Source organism: Epargyreus clarus, unplaced genomic scaffold (assembly GCF_041222505.1).
Source record: "Epargyreus clarus isolate Ecla_fem2 unplaced genomic scaffold, WU_Ecla_fem_2.2 ptg000001l, whole genome shotgun sequence".
NCBI classification, from domain to species: Eukaryota; Metazoa; Arthropoda; class Insecta; order Lepidoptera; family Hesperiidae; genus Epargyreus; species Epargyreus clarus.
The window spans coordinates 13,713,565-13,738,533 of record NW_027332209.1 but is presented as its reverse complement, the minus strand read 5'-3'; the positions used below and the strand labels follow the sequence as shown (position 1 = coordinate 13,738,533).

The 24,969-nt window shown below is 38.7% G+C and overlaps 1 protein-coding gene across 1 annotated transcript in view; it reads left to right on the top strand.

The window, feature by feature from the left end:
* Positions 1-24,969, top strand: part of sdt (MAGUK p55 family member stardust) — a 182,291-nt gene that overhangs the window by 154,297 nt on the left and 3,025 nt on the right. Inside the window, exons 9-19 of the mRNA XM_073091756.1 lie at positions 9,233-9,422; positions 15,078-15,301; positions 16,390-16,560; positions 17,068-17,170; positions 17,422-17,519; positions 18,103-18,310; positions 20,564-20,696; positions 21,237-21,400; positions 22,960-23,124; positions 23,676-23,807; positions 24,356-24,537. Of these exons, the coding sequence (XP_072947857.1) occupies positions 9,233-9,422; positions 15,078-15,301; positions 16,390-16,560; positions 17,068-17,170; positions 17,422-17,519; positions 18,103-18,310; positions 20,564-20,696; positions 21,237-21,400; positions 22,960-23,124; positions 23,676-23,807; positions 24,356-24,537 (1,770 nt within the window). The remainder of the gene's footprint in view (positions 1-9,232; positions 9,423-15,077; positions 15,302-16,389; positions 16,561-17,067; positions 17,171-17,421; positions 17,520-18,102; positions 18,311-20,563; positions 20,697-21,236; positions 21,401-22,959; positions 23,125-23,675; positions 23,808-24,355; positions 24,538-24,969) is intronic.

The window sequence follows — 24,969 nt, the reverse complement described above, 5'->3', positions numbered from 1 at the left end:
ATAAATAGATTTTGAGGCGGCACAAGGTTTGCCGGGTCAGCTGGTATAAAAATATAAAGGTTTTGACAATTAGTCATTATAAGGCTCTTAATTAGATATGTCATTAAAGCCATTGATTTGTTTGGTTAAAATTTGTTATTATTAACTCGACATAAAGTATGATTTAATTAATATCTACAGACAGCGTATCGTGGCAAATAAAAAATAGTATTCTCCTATACAATGTTTATTAACGTATTTATATATATCGTAACAAATCCGCACAGACAAGGGCCGTGTCTGTCATAATCTATTTGTGTGTGTGTGTTCAATGTATGTATGTAATTATAAACGGGGCCATATGTGTAATTATGGAAAATATATATTTTTAATTTTCGTGTAGGAAGTAATTATTATATATCACATATTTCGCTTTTGCATAATTGTATCATACGAAAGTGTGTTATTGATATGTGGTCTGTTTGTATGGACACATTAGAAATCTTCCGGCATTGTAGCTAATTTTCCTTTTTGTATTACATTTATTTCGAACGGTTCTGATTCCACTAGTGTTTAAAAACTCAAACCATACATAGCCATTCGTCAACTAAACATTAAAGTACTTAAATCTTAGGTTCAAAGTGTGTTGTTATAAAGATTGTGTTGTGATTGTGATGGCGATTTGTCGTTGCACCACCACGAGGGACCGTTACGTTCCAATGATCTATAGATCGTGATCGATAGATCATGGTGTCGTCGTCGCCGCGTGCGCAAGCGCGGAACCAGCATGATGTTGACCCGGAGCGGATTAAGGCTTACTCTGTGAGTATTCTTATCTATTACAAGTTTAAGTCAATTAAAAAGTAAATAAAATGATCTTTAGCGTTTTTAAGGAATCTTTTTTTTTATAATATAGGAGTAGCAGACGAGCATACAGTCCACTTGATGGTAAGTGGCTACTGCCGCCCATGGACATCTGTAATCAACACCAGATAGCATTAGATATTCCTATCTGAGGTCGGGCACAGATACGCCGCTACCCCTGAGGACTAAGCTGGGACGCCTCCTTTCTCTTACCACACCCTTCAAACCGGAACACAGCAGCGTCTAACACTGCTGTTATTAGGTAGAAATAGGTGTGGTGGTGGTGCCGCCGGAGTCGAATCACAAAGGGGTCTACTACCTTCATACCTGCGTCCTCTGACTATTGCAACAAACTAGTAACATTTCAATGGACTATATGGTTTTGTTTGTTTTCAAACGAGTATCAAATTTTATGTGTTGCAATTATTGCAACAATGTCTACGCTATACCGGCATGGTAACATATAATACCATATTATAAAATGCCATGATTTTTAGAGAATGAATGAACTTTCTGCACAGCTTTAGTATCTAATCGTCTAAAGCTTTGATGAAGGCTACTAATTGAGAAATGGTTCTCAGTTTTAAGCTTTCAAAGCTTCGCATTGATTCCAAAGAAGATTACACTTACATTAGTTATGTAAGCTTTATTTTTTAGGTACTCGTAAAATAACCCCGTCACAAAAAAGTAATCTTGGATTCCTTAATTGTATTTTTATGTCAGAGTATACTTTACAGATCAGTTCTGCTACGAGCATATTAATATATTTGTAGAATGTGAATTCATCACATTAAGGCGTACTGCATTTAGGTGACAGAACCCCTTGTGGTTCAATTCCGGCGGTAACACTGTCACATCTTTCTGCTTTATAACAGCTATGTTAAGTACGTCTATGTACAAGTTTGAAGGATATTTAGATAGACATGAGGTATTTCAGTTTAGTCCTCAGTGGTAGCGACGCATATGTGGCCGACCTCAGGTAGGAACCTAATCTTATCTGGGGTTGACTATAGATGTACATGGGCGGCAGTAACCATAGGCACTTTTTATTAGATGGAAAGTATGCTCGTCTGCTACTCCTATATAAAAAAAAGGAAAATTAAAAAAAATGCAACGTTTCAAAGCGGTAAACTATTTACGGAATAAACTAATTTCCTCTGCAAGTAACTCTAAGCTCTTTGAAACTTGACTTTAAACACCTTGAGGTTTGCTCCTGTCACTTTTCAGGAAAAATTGCGAACTAAAGTAAAATCTAAGTTGCGAAATGGAAATGTAAAATTAGCTTCTTTTACTGCGCGAATTCACTTGGAATTCTTGTAAGATTATTAAATTTTATCTTTTAAAAGCTTAATAAAAATATAATGGCGTCTACACATTATCGAGCAGCATGTGTCACGGCCTTAACTGTTGTAACGCAGTCGTATTCACTGATTTCTTAATTCCTTGTATTGTTGGAAATCAATTAAGCTTAAATTATTATATGTATTTACACTTACTACAACTGGGACAAAAAATATTTATCATAATTATTTAAAACAAGCCTAGCAGTGGAAAAGTAAAATATGATGCACACTATCGTTTTATTAGTGACTAGCTAACCCGGAAATCTTTGTACCGCCTCAAAATCTATTTATCAAATATCATAATAAAATATAGCCTATGTTACTCGTGGATAATGTAGCTTTCGAATGGTGAAAGAATTTTTAAAATCGGTCCAGTAGTTTTTGAGCCTATTCAATACAATCAAACAAACAAACAAAGTTTTCCTTTTTATAATATTAGTATAGGCAACTTTTATAAAAGTTCTACATAATATCGACGTTAACTTTGAAAAATATATAAGTTTTTCTGCTTTACGTCTCACCGATCTAATGTAATAGTTCATTATCAGGCTTGCAATCGATATGGCGCCTACTAACATACTTTATTGTAATCGGAGTCGCGGATAATTTATACCTTTTAGATCTATTCACAACACTATTATTTTCATTCAACTGGCTACATGCTGTAATATTATATTGCTTTACTCATGTGGACCCTTTCCTTAATTTTAAGTGTTGACTGCGCTTGAGGTTAACAATTATCCATATGTTATATTCATATTTATTTGAACTGGACTATGATATAAAAATGTAAGATTTTCTTTAATCCTCATCGTTCCCATTTTAATCATGAGGTATATTATTAAAAGCTTTTTATCAAAAAGATTAATAATTTTTTAATATCATATTTTCATGAATATTACGTAGCACATAATTTCAGTAAATGTATGACATATGTCTGTCCTTGTAGCTATAAACAATTATTTTCAACGTCATGTTGTAAATAACCAGAAATAAAACAAACTTGTCCACCTGTCGACAACAACAGAAGCGGGAGTGTAGAACAGTCATAATACACGTTCAAAGTTTCCCCATAAAGTTAAATTTTATTTCCTGTCAGGGGTTGGTGCTTTCAACTCAGTTTGTATTACAACTTGCAGTACACAATTTTCCTGACCATATCTGTGCTTTAAATTGAGTTTTGTTACGGAAATTAGTATTTCTAGTTCATTTTTTGCATTTAAAGTATCTGGACTAAATAAAATACCTACAACTGAAAGTAGAACCTCCTCCTTATCTGAAGTCGGTTAAAATATAAATAAAGGATAGTTCATTGAACTTCACAGCTCAAGGATAAGGCAATAGTTTATGTTAATACTAAGAGATAAAGGATAAAATCTACTTGTGTATTTTAGCGCACACTTCTTCGCATTTGCATCTTATATCATTACCACTGTCACTGTCTGTCACTTTTTATCTTTGAGACCGTCCCTACAATAAACAGTCCCTAAATTAACCTACACATACAATATACACATACGAGACAAGTAAAACGCCTATTACCTAATTTTATGGATTCTAATATGAACACAAAGATATGCGCCCCTAGCGGACTGTATCAGAACTGGTTTGAAATGTATGGGAAATACGTAAACGAATACAAAAACAGTCATTTTGTAAAGACGTAAAATCTCATACTAAGGTTACTGTTCCTTTAGCTACTTTATACTGTTTTCATACAAAGCTGCACTACATCGTATTCTTACAAAGTTAACTCACACAGCGATGAAAGCACACAATCAAACGACCTACACCCACTTTAAGTTAGACTTTTTGCAAGTTCCATTCCGCTGGTATTATCCCTTTTAAGTTTTAGCACATTTTTCTTTCATTGTTCTGTTACAAAAAGAAAACGGCGGTGGGCGGGCGGTTTTCTTCCGGCGCTAACAAAAAGCTTCATTAAGAATGTTCTTCGGTTACATGCCAAATCGTCTCTTTAGTCCGAGAGCTGGAACGTAATTGTGTTGGATGTCATATTTTTTTTCTTTATTTTTCATTAACTTCAATTGATTTTCTCGTGTAAATAGACTCTTGTAAAAATATTTGAAATGCCACAAATAGTATAAAATACGTTGGGTAAATGGTACTATATTCTAAGCATAAATTGCTCGGTCTTTTAAATCTGCGTTTGAATATAGGCCTCAATTAGCGCCACTTTGAGCCGTAATGTACTCTTTAAATCTATCAATCATATTAAATATCTATAACACGCCATCGTCGGTGTGATTCAGTAATAATTATTAATTTAAAGTACCAAGAGAATTAATATTGCAATTTGCATTCTTAAGTTAAATCATTTTTATGCCCACATGTAATGCAGTATTGAGACAGCATAATTACCAGTATTTTACAACCACTTTGAAAGTCACCAAGAAAATGTAATAAATTTTATAATTTTTAATATCCTTTACAAAACTGATAAATGGGAAACTACAGAGCTCGTTAGCGAAGTTTTGAAAGTTAACTGAATATGATAGATAACCAGATATATTCTAGAACAATGGAGTTGGGAACTTTGGTCACGAAACTGTGGAGTTGTCGAGTTGTCTCCTGGACTACTTTTATAATTATGAGGCAGGGTGACGCATTTGAAACTTATTATAAATTAAATAGTAAAATGTTCATTAGGTACTAAAATAATGTCAAAAGTATGAGACATAATAATGGTAGTGTGTCACTAGATTTCAATAGTTCTTTTGCTTAAGATTTTTCAAGATAGTGTGTTATATTTTATATCAAAATAAACTTAATGTCACAGACCTGTATTTATTTTGTATCCAAAGATCTTGCTTAATATATTTAATATTTATCTGAAGTTGATTACATGTTGTCATTTTTTTGTTATTGTTGTCCAACGTCAACCTTGTTGTCACATAGTGTTGTTGGCAATCGTCGGCAATTGTTTTCAACGTCATTTCGAATTGGCTAACAATGGAAAATCTTGTTTCCCTGTACCGACAACAACGAAAGTCATCAAGAATGTATAACAGTCAAAGTTTAAAGTTTTTCTATAAAATATTTTTTTATTTTCTGTCATCTGTACTTAGAGGTTTAGATCAACATTTTGTTAAGTATTTATACATTTTTACTGTTTTCTTTCGAAGAGCGTAGGTCTTTCTTCAATAAATATCTATCTTTAAGGAATCTTTTCAAGACTAGTTACATATTTCTTGGAGCTGGTCTTAGTAAGCTTATTATGAAAAACAAGCATCAATTTTACTACTTGCGTCCGTGGGATGTGACCACGTTTAAGCAGATATTATGAGTAGAAGTGCCAATATTGTGTGGGTATTCTCTTCAAATAAGCCGTGATAGCGTAGTCGCTAGAAACCCACCCCCTCAAGTGGGGGTCCGAGGTTCGAATCCCAGGTAAACATCTCTCATTTTCAAAGTGCATATTTTTGCACTATTTTTGTAATTACATTTTTTTTAAAACTGGTCCTAGTCTATATGAAGTCACACATGCCCAGTATTGAGCACTTACTTATCAGATGATGGATTGTTGGATGGAAATTATTGAAAATTCATGTTACCTTTTATATAACATCGGATTAGAAGATGAGGATGCAGTCCACCTGATGATAAGCGGTTACTGAGGTCCATAAAAATCTGTAATCAACTCCAGATAAGATTAGTTTCCTACCTGAGTTCCGCCACAGAAGGACTAAGTTGTAACGTCTCGGATAAGTCTCCCTACCACTTACTTAAACCTTATCTAAGAAAACTAAAGAAATAAATAAAGAATTGACGTATATTTTTATTTCTCTTATCTAAAATACTCTTTGTACTAAAAGTAAAGTAGCAACAATATATAATTTTCAAAATGGCCACCTTTTATATTGAAAGCAAAACAGCCGCTGAAACCGGGTAAATATTTGTTGTATAAAATGAAAATGGCGGTGTTTTACATAGAATACCCTTATTAGTGGCGGCCCAGGGCTCTTTGTGTCAGCACTATCCTTTCATAGCCATCGGAACTAAATAACTTTATTTATGGAGGGAAATATTTTAAACAAGAGAGAAGGAATAGCCGACGATTTTGTTTTGAGGTTAAAATAAAATGCTTTGGGTTTAAAAAAATATGTAAATTTGCAAAACGAGGATAGTTTAGACGACCCGCGTGGCGGAGTGGCCACCATACCGGTCTGACGCGCAAAAGTCCCGGGTTCGGTCCCCGGCCACACAGATATCTAAATGATTAATTTAGATTTCTGTTTCTAGGTCTAGGTGTTTGTGTATTTGTCTATGTGTGTGTCGATGGCACCCACGACACAGGGAATCCTAGTGTGGGTATGTGAGTGTAGAAAGCGTTTATTTATATTTTAATTGGCAGGGTACCACCGTCATACCTATATTCTAGCGTGAAACCATTCTTGTGTTCCGATGTATGGGTGGGTTGTGAATGCTTACATACGTGACCATTGTAGTCAGTAGGAGTGGCTACGCATCTGTGATCGAATTCAGATAGAATATTTGTTCCATGATTCTGAAGTTGAGGTTGGGTGTATATTCGTTTCTCACTAACATATTTACAAATGAAGTAAATACCTGCTATTTAATAATAATAATAATCCATGTTGTATGAAATATCAAAGACTGGTTGTCACATAGTATAGAAACAATTATTCGCAGAATACATTTCAAAATTAAATAATTCTTCAGTATATGAGTTTTGGTATCCTTTAATTTTGGTCAAATCACAACTCTCCATTCGTTAAAAGTGAAAACTGGTAGCCACGCCTCACAACTAAAGCTGTATTCACAATAGGCACACATACGTAACAACCCACTAAAATAAACGATACACACACTAGATATGTCACGCGGTTGCACTTTCCCTATGCTCTCAATATTTCTACTAATTGCTCCAATCTGCATACTCTCCGGCGTAAAAAGTCCAGTTAACCCTTTTTGTTGACACTCTGCTAGTAAAGCGTCGCATACTACAGAGGAATCAAGCTAGTTCCCATTTCCCTTATTACAGATTTTTGTAAATTATGTCTTAAAACCTTTCTTAATCAATGACCTTTTTTTTTGTTCACGAGAAGGAAACCTTCAAAAGGTACCCGATGCCTTGGGAGCGACACAGGGTTATGTGGGACTCTTACCACACTAAAACCCCCCCGGTAGCCGTCCTCAGCGCTGCGTAGAGGACTCCGGGATCTCCGTAAGAACGCAACCGGAGTCCTCTTAGCGCTGTGCCCCGTCGGGCTCCGCCCAGGTGAGCTTATCGCTCACCGCACCGTTTGGTGCGTACGACGGTATGCGACCACACATACCGCCGTCCTTCCCGGGGCCTTTGGCCGGGCGGTTGGAGCTCCCACTCTTACCACCCACGACCCCAGAAGCCCCCTTTTAGTCGCCTCTTACGACAGGCAGGGGATACCGTAGCCCTATTCTTGTACTGGAACCACAGGGATATCCTTAATCAATGACCTACCAAATCCAATAACATTATTTCATATCGGACAGACAATTTCTCGTGTTTGTTACCGTACCGTACCGTACCTTGTTTGTCGTATTTGCACATGCGAACACAGCCTAAGAAGTGTGGTCCACGCTATTTTTGCAACTTAATCATTGTACATACGAATGGTGTTATTAACATAGAATGGCCTCCGAGCCACTCGCATATGCAAGTCGGTTCACGTGTGTTTGCCATGACATCATACCGTCTGCCACTGGGCGTTACAATGATAAGAGATATATACAAATATTAACTTTGTATCTTTACAATGGCTTTGTAAAATAAATCCGCGGGTTGGGTATTATTATAAGAGTATCGTATCTCGTATATCTTGGGAGAATTAATTTCAGGTTCAGGTGAGGTCAAGAAAAGTGATTTTCAGCGGATCAATAAGAATTCATCATCATAATCAACCCATACCTGTCCTAATGCTGGGCACGGGTCACCTCTCATAATGAGAAGGAATAGGCCATAGTTCACTGCGCTGGCCAAGTGCGTATTTGTAGACTTCACATACCTTTGAGTTTTTTTTTTTATAAATCTCTAAGGTATGCAGGTTTCCTCAGGATGTTTTCCTTCACCGTTTAGCAAGTGATAATTAATTTCTAATACGCACATAACTTTGAAAAATCAGAGGTGCGTGCCTGGGATTTGAACCTCGGACCCCTCGATCGAGAGGCCGAGTTTCTTAACCACTAGGCTATCACTGCATAATAAGGATTATTATTTAGTAATTGGTGGCCTAGTAGTAGTATCAAATTCGGTTTCTTACGTTCCGGGTCAAAAATTCGAATCCCAGACACGCTAATCAATTGAAAATAATGAAAATATAAATACTTAATCAGATTGCAAGTATTACAAATGTAATACATTTTGGGTTATCAAAATTTCAGTATCTTACTCGTATCTTAGGGGAATCTCATAATATCTTCCGTTGTAATGTAAAGTCAATGATTTATTTCCTTCCTAAACTTCGTGCCTCAAGAGAACAGTAAAAAAGTCAAAATTGGAATATATCGTTTTTTCTCCGTTAACATTGTGCAATGCTCGTGCGCACGGAATATACATGAATTTTAAAATAAGCCATTTTCGCTTCTCACTTTGCGTGACACGTTATCTAAATATTAAACATATTTTGATTTTAGGGCTCATCTCGTATGTCTCGTATATTCTCTTTTTCCTCAGACTCTTGACTTATGTTCTACTATACCTTATACTATACTTTTTTATTAATTTATTTATTATCTACTTCTTCCATACAAGTAAACTTATTTTAAATGACTTGCGTAGCTTTACGATTGATCTAGATATCATTTTTTTTTCATTTGCCCTGTTGCGTTCTAGATTGTCATCACTCATCATATATTATGTGGTATACTATCTAGACATTATGTAATATTTTGATTCCACATAATACCAGATATACATACCTAATCTCTTCTTTCCTAAAAACACTCCCATATTTCTCATGTTGCCCGTTGTGCTATTAAGACATTATTATTTTTAATTCTACTATCTAACATACTCTCTTCTTCATCAGGAGCAACTCCGTCAACGCAAAGAAGCGGAGGAGCGGATCGCAGCCCAGAATGAGTTCCTCCGGACCTCGCTCCGAGGGTCCCACAAGCTGCAGGCTCTGGAGTCCACTCCGCCGTCCGGCACCGCGTTCATCAACGACGCATATGAAGATGACATCAGTGATGAGGCTACACAGATGTATGCTATTGTTGGTGAGTACCTGCCACTGTTCTGTTATACTCTCTATTGCAACCTATTAAAGAAGAATTAAGAAAAAGATGTAAGCATAAGAAGATTTAGGAATAAGAAGGAATACTTTAAACTGAATATTGATTGTGATTTTAAAGAAACTGTTATCATTCAATACTGAAACATCGTTGTCATCGTCTGCCTTTCATGTCCGATTACTGGGCACGGCTCTTCTTAGAGTATGAGTGATTAGACTATAGTGCGCCACGCTGGCCAAATGAAGGTTCGTAGACTTCCCACACCCATGATAACTTTTTAAAGAACTCTCAGGTGCTTAGATTTCCTCACGCCGTTTTCCTTTGTAGGAAATTATTAAATAAACAATAAACCCATAACTTTTAAAATCAAAGGAATTAATCTTTAATCAAATTTTGTCATATTACACTAACTTCAATTTAATAATAGGTAAATAATAGACAGATAAAAAAGATAACAGAAGGATATAGAAAAACATAACAATATTTATATGGAAGTTGAATCATACATGAATATACGCCTGTTGAGATTGTGTGTCTATTTCTTATATTTTTTTCATAACTGATATTTTTTCAACGTTAGTTGCTCATACATAGACATTATCATAAAATATATAAGCACATACGAGAAAAGGTTACTATTAAAACATGTTTCGTTCATACATACTCATTTTATCATACAAAAACAATTTTATTGGACATGTTTTTTGAGCTGAACAAACTCGATTATGCTCCACTGCGAGCGAGGTTTGCGATTTTATCAAACTTTTCGCCATTTGTAGGTATGTGTGCATGTGTGTGACGTGTGCGCGGTCTAGTTCGACAAATGCACTGAAAACTCGTTTCAATACTCACAAAGCTACGCCTGATTACGTTTTAGGGTTCCGTGGGGATACGCTGTTAGTTTGTCCTACATTTAAATTGTTTCTATCGTTTGTTTACGTATTTCTTTTAATTACTACATTTGAAATCGTCAAAGATTATGTCCTACATAATCGCGCATATCATTATTAAAAAAATGCTAAAATTTTGAAAAATAATACATACAATTAAAGAGAGTGCTAAGTACAAGATTTCATTCAATAAATATTTTTTATGATTATAATGCAAATTCTTGAAGAACATCAATAGTAATGTAAAAACCCTTATTGTATAAAAAGTATTATTTTTAGTCACACATTAAAGTAAACTCATTGTTTTGTAAATGTATATCGAAGACCGTATACTGCAGTCGTACGGAACCAACAACACGCGAGTTCGACTCGCACTTCACCAGTTATATTAAATATATTAAATATGAAGTGGTCTTGACAAATGGTATTTTTATTTTCGACCCAGTTTTGTACCTACATTTTATGGTTTTCGTAGACATGCTAAAAGTATTTTTAGCATCGGAAATTCATGTTTTGGCGTTTGTATTAATGCTGCGTCACGCTTTAGCGACTACCTGTGTTCAGTCGCTGTTTAAATATTTCTATACATATTTCTATCTATAATAGCAGTGTTAAGCGTTGCTGTGTTATACTTTGAAGTTGGTAAGGGAGATATAGATACTTTTCCGACAGTTAATCCTCAGGCGTAGCGGCGCATCTGTGGTCGAGCTCAGGTAGGAATATCTAATCCTATCTGGGGTTGATTACAGATGTTCATGGCTGGCAGAAGCCACTTACCATCAGGTGGACTGCATGCTTGTCTACCACTCCTATATTATAAATAAATATAGTTATTAGAAATAAGAACCACGATTTTACTGGTAATCAAATTAAAAACTAAGAAATAATTATTTCTATAAACAATTAATAAAATATAATAATTGACGAGAATTTCAAAATATTTTTAATACCTATATAAATAAATATTTTATTATTAGAGGAAAGGTTATATGCAATTACGATCATCAATCCAAATCTATCTAAAAAATTAAAAATTCATACCTTTACCAAATCAAACCGTTAGTGAAAACCTATAAACTATTAGTATAAAACAAAAGACTCTCAATGATTGCTCGTTTTTCATAATGAAAAAAGCAATTTCCCATCAGGCAAAAATAAGAAAAGGGATTCTCCTCTTTTCTTTTTCAAAAGGCTTTTGATTAAGACCATACTAATAGGCGATTTTGTACCAACTTGGTCTTGATTGCTTTTATCATAAACAAAGTAGAAATAAAAGGAGAGAATTATTAAAAAAAAACATAATGTGTGTGTCAAAAATATGCCTTTGTTTCTCCCATAATTTAGATATCCCAAAATTCTCATATGGCCATATTATCTGGTCATTTGGGCTACAGGGCGCGTCATAGAATGAGACATACGGTCGAAAACCATTACCCTCCGTCATTGGGTAAATATTACATAAATCTAACAAAAAATAAAAATGGAGTCATACGTACTTGGTCGGGGATCGAACTTCGAACCCTCTATATGTCAGAATAAATGGTAACCACTTAGTAGTGGTAGTTAGTAATCAGTGGTAGTAGTACTATAATAGATACTATCTAAAAACTTTCCTAACTTCTTTCCTGTAGCTTCTATTACGTTTTTAATTTTGTTTATTTAAGCATTTTTGCCATTTATAATAATTATAAAGTATAGGATATCGAAGTACATTTAGTTAATGGGTTTTAGGGCTTACATTTCCTTGTTTAAATTAAAATGTTCCTGATGTGTTTAAATTAAACTTTCTACATTTTATAGTCGCATGCATGTAATGAAGTTTCTCTAAGCTTAATTTGATACTCTGAGAAGTTAGGGTCGGCCCTTAGTAGGAAAATTAAAATTTGAGTTTCAAGCTATGTATTAAAATCGTATATTTATTAGTTACATTTATGCCTTATTTCAAATGTATTTTAGTTCTAAATAGTTCAACTCACAGCCAATAAACTCTAAACAGAGAGGTATATTCTAAACACTATCTTAGTGAGAAATTCAGTAAAGAAATTCAGCTGATTCGTTTTTCTTTTCATTATTAATCGCTTTTCTTTAATAACCTTATACCTTATTGCTTTACCTTATTGCTCCTACTACTAAGCTCTAAACCACAAAGAACGCGGTGAAGCTGGAAAGGCCGCTAGGGTCATCAGTAACACAGCTCTAAATCACAACGAATCAGGGCCGACCGAGCCACGCTATTAATAGTAATAAAAATTCAATAGTTCCACCAGTAATATCCAGCAGTTGGCAACCCTAAGCCACGTGGCACAGGTGTTGAGGTCGCATTAATTCCACTTCACATGCTGATAGTTCGCCGCGTCTCCTCGCTCCTATATTACTAACTGGGGCGCACTGCGCGCCAATAACAAGCAAATTCAATTTGCTATATTGTTTACATATGCATATTAAGCATCTAGCGATAAGTATATTGCTCAATTAAGGATCACGCAGATATGCTACTTTTAACATCGAAGATTTAGCTGTTCATTTAAAGTTAGATGCAGCGATCAAACGCTACAGTACACTGTTTATCGCCGTTCTAAGCTACCTAACCCTCGATGCAGTATTTGACCGCGAAAATCGTAAGGCAGTATTAGCTCAATTATTAAAACGGGCGTTTATAATATCGCGCTACCTTAGGTAGCAAATGGACAAAATATGATGCATGATACGAGTAGATGGAATCGCCTAAACGCTAATTGCCGTCACTAAAAGTAGTATATGTGCTAGGGCCGTAAGTTATTCAGCATTGGCCCTTGGTTTGGTAACTGCATTTTTTCTTGTTGGTAAAAGAGTTGCTAGGTGACTCTTAATCTCCTAGTAAGTTTCAATTGCCTTATTACCGCCTCGCGTCTAGGGGTTATTCACAAATAAACCAATTTCTATTTAGTCGTTTATTATCAGAAAAAGTTACGGGATCTACTTCCTCCTCTGAGAGATCTTTTATATTAGTAAAAATGTAGGAAAAAGATTTCCGGACATAAATAGTAAGGTTACCTTTACTTATTGCATAGTTTTGTAAACCACAAAGTATGATGCAAAGTTATCCAACCATAAGCATGGCTTAAACATTTTCTCTAAAGTTAGTAATTAACCATTACAAAATTAAAATCCTTTAAAACGGAAAACCTAGAAGCACATCTTTTCAAATATCATAAGATGGCGCAACTGGAATAAATATTAATGAGATGGCCTCTGATTTTTAACTTCAGAAAATGTTAAGTTCTACATTCAATTCAAAAGCGAACTCGCGGGAATTTTTCAAGAAAAAAGATCAAAGTGAAATCTGAATTTCGACTACAACGTTTGAAAAATATTTAAATGAATCACATTAAGTAATTTGAATCAAATCAATTTGATAATTTTTAAAAGCTCCTCAGAGAACGGAAAATATTCTACTGAGTTTCTTTTTAATATGTATTTATTCTAAAACATTACTATATTATATCAAGTTTATATATAAAATTCTCGTGTCTCAATGTTATTTACCGTACTCCTCCGAAACGGCTTTACCGTTTTTCACCAAAATTTATATGCATATTCAGCAGGTCTGAGAATCGACTACTATCTATTTTTCATACCCTTAAGTGATAAATGTTGTTCACCCTTAACATTTTTTTTATTTATATGGCAACACAACATTTGCCGGGTCAGCTAGTAATATATACAATCTTAAACAATTCCTTACTTTAAAGTTTATTATTATGCTTTATTAATTAGCCTGCCTCTAATTCGAGTATTTCATTACCTACATTATGCAAATAAATCTACAATCCAATTTATTTCGCGTAGCAGCTTAAAGGCATACGCAGCTAAAGGTAGTTATTATAAAACTTAGTTAATTATATGTGTAAAAAATAAATTTTAATAATCTTCCGCTAATTTAACTCTACAAGAACGAACGTTATGCGTACCTTTGAATTACCTACCCTTTGAGGGGGATGGTCAGCGTTCCTGTAGGCTTGGGTTAATGATACTCGGTAAATACCCGCGGTTAGGCTTTACGAGTACCGACCTTTTCAATCCGTAATTTGTGTGAAAAACGTTCCAGTCTGTTTATTTTACACGAATTCTTTTAATTACATTTTTCGGACCTTATTTACTCGCGTGTGTTTCTGAAATATCTATGCAGGGCGCATTGTGGCTGGATTTGAAGTGATGGAAATTACACGGAAAATGTACGCAGAAATGTATGGAACATTCAGCCAAGTGATATAAATGAATGAGTTAAATTTAACCGCATATTAAAACATGGAAATCCGTTTTTAAAACTGTTTTTAAAAATAGATGAATACAAAATGATCGAATTTATTTCGAAGAATTAAGAGATAAAGCATAGTTCACAGGGTTTCTTTTTTAGGAAAATGTGATTGATAAGCGTATTTCTGATTGCTGTCAAGGATTCCTAACGTCCTAGAACTTAGGAGTTACATTTCAGTCTTTGTAATGTGTATGTTGCAAAGTAGACCCACGTCCCACGCATCTCAAAGGAGTAAATTTGGGAAATGCCCAACACCCATTTCCTACCAACTTATTCATTTACTTAATCTGAGTTACAATATACATCCAAGCATTAGAAAACCATTAAGAATAATACCCACAATATTTGAGATTTTAGAATATACATTCAGTTAAGTACATTTAAATATATGATTACTATAATTAAAACACTTTTTTTTTCTGCTTAATCTCATAAATCTTTCTACTTTTTCAGACTACCAGGAAGTATGCGCAGCGCTCACGAGGGTGCAGAAGGCGCTGGGCGCGGCGGGGGAAGCCGCCCTGGCCGCGCGGGTGGCGGGCGCGGCGGGCGCGCTGCTCTGCCCCGCGCTGCGCACCGCCCTGGCCACGCGGGCGGCTGTCCTCACCGCCGTCAGGCACAAGCGGCAAGGCGTCGCGCCGCCGCATACACACCGCGCCACTGATAGACTGAAGGATGTAAGTGAAGTTGAATCTTTCAGAGGTCGAGACATCACCACTAGATCTATTTACCTTAATCTCGTAGAAGCCTTCGTTAACGTCGAGATGTCACCGCTACATCTGTTTACCCGTAATGAGGACAAATGATGCCGTGTTGTAGGTTGAAGGGAGATACCCTTGTACTGAGTAGGTATTCAAATTTAGTTCTCAGGGGCAACAAAGCATCACAGACCGATTTCAGGTGGGAATCTAATTCTATCAGGAGTTGATTACCAATGTCCTTCGATGGGCAGAATTTAAAATATAGTTTTCAAATAACATATATTGCGTAGCCGATTTTTTCTACTAAGTATGTAGCGGCAAGTAAATACATAGATCTGAAGAAAGTAAAGTCAATCCAGATAGTGTATTATTTGTCGCCTAAAAGTAAGTAATGTTCTCCAAATCCGAATTGGAATTTATCAATTGATTTTCTGTCGCATTCAAATGATTCACATGACATTCAGATATTATTTTTCTCTGAATTTAGAACTGATAAAATTCATATAAACTTTCTGATAAATCAGACTGCAGACTAGAAATAATACACAAAGCTTATCCGGAGACAGATTACTGGTTTTATCTACGGATCCGCATAGTAATAGACTGATGCTGATGCTGATGGTGATAAAACACGGATTACTCATATACTTCAAGTTTTTTTACCACATCACTTAAACTGCGATATTTGGTAAAATTACCAATTGATATTAATCATGCTGTCTAGTCAATTGGGTGAATATGTTGCATTCAAAATAATAAAAAAAAAACTGAGAATAGACTTTAACTTTCTTGATCACTTGATTTGACTCATAGAATTTTGGGAAAATGTGTAAATGTTACGAAAAGGCCCGTAAATTGATGCCTTGACCATTATTAACATACACATACATACATAACATACACGCAAACACACACACTTCCTTGCGTTTGGTCAGAATCTCACGCAATGAGCTTTGGTGTAGGGTGACAAAAGGATTTAGAAGATCCTAACTCACTCTTGCCTTGACAAGTTATTTTAATTATAATTGCTTGTCTATTAAACCAACTCTTATCTAATCTTCCAGTGCATGGAAATCCTCCAATCGCACACGGTGTCCGGCAGCGAGTCGTCAGCGCTTGCAGGCGAGCTGCTCTCCATCGTGCGAGGGTTGGAGCTGGAGAGCCTGCTGCAGGCGCACGACCAGGCAGCCGCGCTGCTCGACCCCGCGTGCTTCAACCGGGGGAAGAGGAGCAAGGTTTGTAGCTACTTTGTAACTCGAAGGCAGAAGTTTAGCGTCTGTCTTAATAGTTATACAAAAATAGTTGAAAGGTAGTACAGTAAGGTGTGGTTCAACCGGGAAGGGATCTATTTTAGCGCGAAGCAGTTCTTGCGTTTCGATGTAAGGGTCGGGATGATAGGATACGATAAGATAAGGAGTCTGGATGCTGGATATGACGTGACCATCTTAGCTTTCAGGAGCCGCAACATTTCTGTGCTTGGTTTAATGTAGAGCCCCTGTTTTATTTGGAGTTTATTAGAGATTTTCATGAGTGGACTGCATGTCTCATTGCAGACAGATTTCCAATTCTATGTAGAATATTCGTAGATCATAAATTTCCGTGGGCACTTGTGACCATTTACTAACAGCCATGCTCGTCTGCTATCCTATAAGAAAAATAGGTTTAAGTACGCGATTAAATCTGTATTTACATTAGCGATGGTAAGCTTAAGGCATTTTATTATTATTTATGTTTTTTTCTAGTCTGGCACCCTAAATCACAAGGACGACAAGTACTCGCACTCGCCGGACAGCGCCAGCGAAAATATCAAGATCATCAAACTCGAAAAGACTAATGAACCACTTGGTAAGTGCAACCTTTTATATCTCAGATTTCAGATTTTCAGATCAGACGAATTGATCTCATGCAAAATAAGTCTTATAAATATGATTGCCATTATGAAGGCGGGTATTTGTCTTAACCACTGAGCATACAGTTTTGGGGAAACAATGAATAGATATTCAACCAATTTATAGATTTGCCCCTTTTCTAATTATTCGCAGTCTATACATTTATTATTTCACGTAATTTTTACCTTCTCACGGTATTGGTTGCAGGTGCTACAGTAAGAAACGAAGGTGACGCGGTGATCATCGGTAGGATAGTTCGTGGTGGAGCCGCGGAGAGGTCAGGGTTATTGCATGAGGGAGACGAGGTAAGTCATACTTAATGTATGTTCATAATGTACAGCTTAAACAAAGTAAATTTTCCCTTCTGGTTTTTTAACGTGTGATATACACTTTGCGATGTAGTATTAGTAAATGTGAAGTTATGACGTCACATTATTATTATTTGTGACAAAATTATAGTCCTTTTAAATTAACGTATTAAGTTTATTTTCATATATATTTATCATATTTAAAAAGCTGTATTTCGTATAGAAAGTGTTTTTGTTTTTGTCGGCCTATTACTTAGGCAGCAGATACTACTTGTGCTCCGACAGCATGTTTTATGGGCGTGGAAAAATTATATAAAATATACGGCAGGCCTTGTTTCGTTCTCGGTTTAGTGTCAAAGGATGTCGAATTTAATCCTGGGCACCTTGATTCCACTAACACTAACATTGAGTGGCAAAAAATTCTATACACTCAAACGCGGCATTTCTTAATTTTACGAAATCTTTTGAAAACTGACTCCCATCCGCTCTAACGTTGAGTGGTAAAAAACATAACACTCGAACGCAGCACTTCTTCCTTTTACATAATCTCTTAAAAAGTATCTTTTACTTATTCTCCTAGTTGCTGGAAGTGAACGGTGTGAGCATGCGCGGCAAGTCTGTGCACGAGGTGTGCGCGGTGCTCGGCGCGCTGGCGGGCACGCTCAGCGTCGTGCTGGCGCCGCGCCGCGCCCCGCGCGCCCTGCCCCCGCCGCCGCGCGTGCTGCACGTGCGCGCGCACTTCGACTACGACCCCGAGGACGACGTGTACATCCCGTGCCGCGAGCTCGGTGAGTGACGTCACGTGTCGCCCTGCCGCCCCCGCCGCGCGTGCTGCACGTGCGCGCGCACTTCGACTACGACCCCGAGGACGACGTGTACATCCCGTGCCGCGAGCTCGGTGAGTGACGTCACGTGTCGCCCTGCCGCCCCCGCCGCGCGTGCTGCACGTGCGCGCGCACTTCGACTACGACCCCGAGGACGACGTGTACATCCCGTGCCGCGAGCTCGGTGAGTGACGTCACGTGTCGCCCTGCCGCCCCCGCCGCGCGTGCTGCACGTGCGCGCGCACTTCGACTACGACCCCGAGGACGACGTGTACATCCCGTGCCGCGAGCTCGGTGAGTGACGTCACGTGTCGCCCTGCCGCCCCCGCCGCGCGTGCTGCACGTGCGCGCGCACTTCGACTACGACCCCGAGGACGACGTGTACATCCCGTGCCGCGAGCTCGGTGAGTGACGTCACGTGTCGCCCTGCCGCCCCCGCCGCGCGTGCTGCACGTGCGCGCGCACTTCGACTACGACCCCGAGGACGACGTGTACATCCCGTGCCGCGAGCTCGGTGAGTGACGTCACGTGTCGCCCTGCCGCCCCCGCCGCGCGTGCTGCACGTGCGCGCGCACTTCGACTACGACCCCGAGGACGACGTGTACATCCCGTGCCGCGAGCTCGGTGAGTGACGTCACGTGTCGCCCTGCCGCCCCCGCCGCGCGTGCTGCACGTGCGCGCGCACTTCGACTACGACCCCGAGGACGACGTGTACATCCCGTGCCGCGAGCTCGGTGAGTGACGTCACGTGTCGCCCTGCCGCCCCCGCCGCGCGTGCTGCACGTGCGCGCGCACTTCGACTACGACCCCGAGGACGACGTGTACATCCCGTGCCGCGAGCTCGGTGAGTGACGTCACGTGTCGCCCTGCCGCCCCCGCCGCGCGTGCTGCACGTGCGCGCGCACTTCGACTACGACCCCGAGGACGACGTGTACATCCCGTGCCGCGAGCTCGGTGAGTGACGTCACGTGTCGCCCTGCCGCCCCCGCCGCGCGTGCTGCACGTGCGCGCGCACTTCGACTACGACCCCGAGGACGACGTGTACATCCCGTGCCGCGAGCTCGGTGAGTGACGTCACGTGTCGCCCTGCCGCCCCCGCCGCGCGTGCTGCACGTGCGCGCGCACTTCGACTACGACCCCGAGGACGACGTGTACATCCCGTGCCGCGAGCTCGGTGAGTGACGTCACGTGTCGCCCTGCCGCCCCCGCCGCGCGTGCTGCACGTGCGCGCGCACTTCGACTACGACCCCGAGGACGACGTGTACATCCCGTGCCGCGAGCTCGGTGAGTGACGTCACGTGTCGCCCTGCCGCCCCCGCCGCGCGTGCTGCACGTGCGCGCGCACTTCGACTACGACCCCGAGGACGACGTGTACATCCCGTGCCGCGAGCTCGGTGAGTGACGTCACGTGTCGCCCTGCCGCCCCCGCCGCGCGTGCTGCACGTGCGCGCGCACTTCGACTACGACCCCGAGGACGACGTGTACATCCCGTGCCGCGAGCTCGGTGAGTGACGTCACGTGTCGCCCTGCCGCCCCCGCCGCGCGTGCTGCACGTGCGCGCGCACTTCGACTACGACCCCGAGGACGACGTGTACATCCCGTGCCGCGAGCTCGGTATGTGACTGAACTGGTTATGGTGTATAGATACGGGAGGTGTGGTGCCATCCAGCTATATGCAGTGTGTGTCTTCTCTTCAAATATTAGCATCAGTGTCCAGATGAAGTGAGTTTGCTGCCATCTGTTTGTGAACACCGACGCTAGTGTGCGAGACACTAGCGTCGGTGTTCCAGTGACGTGGGCGTGTTGCCATTTAGCTGCTTACAGTGTGTGCTTTCTCGCACATTAAACGTCCCTGACCAGTTGACCAGGTAAAGTTAGTGTGCTGCCAATTATCATTTTACAAATATCCTATCACACACTAGTGTCAGGTGTGTCTGTCACACACTAAGTTGTGTCAACGTAAGGTTAGCGTGCTATGTATGGTATGTTTATAATATTTGTCAATTAATAATGCATTACGATCCCGAAAACAATATACCATGCCAGGAGATCTGTAAAGTTTCTTCGCTTGATACATATTAATTATAAGCTATATATTAGCCATACCTTATGTGACCTAAAGATTTGACTAGTGCGCTCTGTAATAACAAATGTGTCATTTCCTTTGAAAATCTACCTGCAAAAACATTCATATAACAAAGATTTATTCCTTTCCAGGTATTAGCTTCCAAAAAGGCGATGTGCTGCATGTGATCAGTCGAGAGGACCCGAACTGGTGGCAGGCGTTCCGGGAGGGGGAGGAGGACCAGACCCTCGCGGGCTTGATACCCAGCCAGGCTTTCCAGCATCAGTGAGTATCTTTATCTTCTTGTAACTGTTAGAATAATATATATAGATAGCTTTAGTACATAGTAGAACACTTTGTGGTTCGACTCAAAAAGCACCACCGCCACGCCTATTTCACCTAATAACGGGGTAAAGCTTCTATATTCTGGTCTTAAAGGTGTTTAATCTTGCGGATTAAGTTGGAAAGCGTCATTTAAGGGTGGTTTGGTAAACACCTATTTATTGTGACCCTTATGTAGAACTCCCATCCAAGAGTAATGGTCACTTACTATCACTTACCAGTTACTAGGTGGACTGTACGCTTGCTCGTGATCGACCTCTGATAAAGTCCCGAGATAATTTAATGACTACAAATACCTTTGAGAAATCGTAACTTATTACCACTTATCAGCTATCAAGTGGACTGTATGCTCGTTCTATTTCATCAAAAAGTACCACTTTAATTCTATATTATATTTAAAAGTACCCACTTTGTACACTCGTTTTATTTCATCAAAACCAATCACTCAGATACCGTATACTTAAGCGAACCCATGTTATCCAGGCGAGAATCAATGAAGCTGACGCTAGCAGGCGAGGTGGCGGCGAGGGACAAGCCGCGTAAGGGCGGCACCCTGCTCTGCGCTAAGAAACCACCCCGCAAGAAGAAAGGGAAGAAGGCCACGAGCGAGGCCGGCTACCCGCTGTACTCCACCTCTGGGGCGGATGGTGAGTGGTCAATAGAAACTTCATTCTTTCTTGGATGTCCTGATAGACAAAGTGATTGAGCTTGAGGAACGATTGTCCTCACGTAGCCTTCAATCGGACCTTATGTGTAGGCAACCTTTTTAGAAAACTTTTATAGCGTGTTTCAAAGTGCATGGCCATCTCTTCTTGAGTTGCGGAAAGTCGCTACAATGTAATGCAATGTAAATGTAACCAATGAAATGTGAAAAGTTCATAAGACGTTTTATAAAATTGAATTATGTTAGACAATTCCTTCTGAGATTACATAAGAAATAAAGTCTCCAAATTAGCTTTTAGATTCCCAGGGACGCAAAAATTGCGTTCCTGGGTCCTTTATTGTAAGAAACCTTTTTAATATAATTTGTTTGTATAATCTATATTACTAGCTGTATATAAAAATATATTGTTCAGTGACTGATGTTAAAATGAACTGAATAGAAACATATGGTCTAGTTACGCCTACAACTTTGTGAGTCATTAGTGCTCTCTCAATTTAATTACTGCAGCTCCATCTTTGGACCTAGGTTAAATGTTAAGTTAGAAAATGCTATACAAAGAGTACAAAATGCCTGTATTCGCTTTTGTTTTGATGTCCCTAGGCGAAAATTTATAACACCATACTTAAATAGCAAAGGCATACTTAACATGAGTGCGAGGAGGAGCCTTCACTATGCTTGTACAGTGCATCGAGTGATTTGGAATAAGAAGGCAGAATACCTATTTGAGAAACTGCACTGGGTCGACGACTTTACCCACCGGAGCCTTCGCTCAAATTCTCAAGGTCTCCTAAAAATTCCAGCTCATAAATCGGCCAGATACAGGCGTTGTTTCAAATTTGAAGCAGCAAAAATTTGGAATGACTTACCTCCCCCTTTGAGGAGGAAAATAAGAACGGAATGCTTCAAACACAAATATAAATCAGCTTTGTTAAAAAGACAACTTGCTGGTGAAAATTTGAAACCTGCCTGCATGCAATATCTACCAATAAAGGAGTTCTCTAATGCTAATTAAACACATTAATTAACCTTCAAATACGTACATACACTCACACACACACACACACACACACACACACATACACGCTTGGATTTTAAAACCCAGGAGATGCCCCACGGCTGACTATCTTCTTATCCCACCTAACACCACAGGGATTATAGGAGCGGCTGAAAAACAGTGCTACTCGAATCCCTGATTCTGAGACAGCAATGCTGAGCCGAATTCCTTTTGTCATATTAATATTACTGTAAAATGTACATTTATTCTTTATGTAAGCTGTGTTATTATGGCAATAAACGTTTATTATTATTATTATTAAAAATATGGCTTCAATATACTCTGTGAATAATAATTATTCAAAATAACTACATTCTTAACTCCAAAATCAACACTATTTCTTATAAACTTATTATTAAACACCCTGTATTTTTTTACTATTTTTTTATATTTAATTATTATTTTTATTTTATTTATTTTTTTATTTAAAGTTTATAGAGATAATTACACTGGCCTTACGATCAAATATTTTTCCCGTGTCTCCTCAGAATACGAGCAAGAGGAGATCCTAACATACGAGGAAGTGGCGCTATACTACCCGCGCGCGTCGCACAAGCGGCCCATCGTGCTGATCGGGCCGCCCAACATCGGCCGCCACGAGCTCCGCCAGCGGCTCATGGAGGACAGCAGCCGGTTCGCTGCTGCGGTGCCGCGTGAGTTCAAATAATAATTAACTGAATTAGCAGAGGACTAGAATCTTGACGTCGCAACGATGACGCGTAGAGAACCTTTAACCTAACTTTGCACCATAATGTCCACTATGCAGGCTATGCCAAATGCGCTACACTATACTAGACTTAATATCCATAAAAATGGCAAATCATGTATACGAATAAAAGAGATGAAATATTCTGCAACTACTTACTATTTAGTCAATGTCTTGCAAAAAAATGCACGACGTCAGTAGATAAAATATAATTAAAATTAATTCGTCAATCTGATTGTTTTTAAGAAAAACTTAAATATAAGTATGTATTTAAATTTGGTAGTAAATAGTTTTACATGAATAAATTCTAAACGAATAGATTAAAATGCGGCATAAAGCCTTGACTAGCCTGCGTAATTTCCTAAAGTAATTTCCCTAATTAGACTACATTCGTTAAATTTGTATTACTAAATTGAAACTCTACTAAATAGCAAAGATGTTTTCATGACAAATCTATTATTTTCTATTACCTTAAAATTTTACGTCCTCAATTTTCAGATACGTCCCGACCTCGCAAGGACCACGAGATCCCCGGTCAGGACTACCACTTCATATCCCGCACACAGTTCGAAGCCGACATCCTGAATAGAAAGTTCGTCGAGCATGGAGAATATGAAAAGGCTTATTATGGTAAGAGAATCTATAAGTAGTGGAAGAAGATTGGCGTTAATCCGTAGGTCGCTTCAAATCCGGCTCAAATAACCAAAATGTCCATGTTGCGCGGTTGTAGTTATTGAACGAAAGTTTAAGGGATATTTATTTATATTACTTTTTACAAAGCAGATGTTCGTTCATAATATTTTTTTTCTATTTTAAAGGCATATGTCTGAGGAATTATTTTTAACCCATCTATGTAACGTCTATTTCTTTAACATATTTCTAATGGATGTGTAGCGTATTGTAGAGAATAAGCAGGCTCGTGTGAGTAAATGAGGCGTCTTGCCTAGATTATGTCTTTATTGTTACTGTCTTAATACTAAGCTTATCCTAATTTATATAACTATGAGTCTTACACACACTACATTATATTTCTATCAATAATAAAAGACAACAGCACTATACATAAAACATTTTAACGCTATTTTATATTATAATTTTCTATTTGTGACATATGTATCGAACGTCTATTTCTAACGCCTCTTTCTAACATTTATTTCTAACGCCTATTTCTTTACCAGGTACATCACTAGAAGCGATCCGCGAAGTAGTGAACTCCGGTAAGATCTGCGTACTGAACCTTCATCCTCAGTCGTTGAAGATCTTACGCAACTCCGATTTGAAGCCGTATACCGTGTTCGTGGCGCCGCCGAGCCTTGAGAAGCTGCGCCAGAAGAAGATTAGGAACGGAGAGGCTTTCAAGGTTAGTTTGGCAGTGACTCACCTAATTTAAGTAAAAAAAAAAGATTTGGATCAATCAATTTTGGATCAGTGCTATGTTGTCAACAATATAAGAATCCTTTTGATATAAATCAATGAATTAGTGCATGAGAGGACTAAATTAGAACGATATTGACTTTTCCGTAGAAATTAATAAAATTGCAATTTTTTCTTTGTACAAAATACACTCTTGTAAAGTTTTTTGTTTGTTGAAATAATTTAAGAAAGTATTCGAATGTAGTCCAGTTAGAAGTCATATAGTCTTCTATCAAAATAATTACTATCCTACTTGCGTTTTAGGTAACAAAGACTACAAACATAAATATCGACATTTTTTTGCCGCGCGAAAAACTGGAGAAAATATAATTTATGATTTATTGACTTTTGAGTAAACAAAATTAAAAAGTAATGAGTA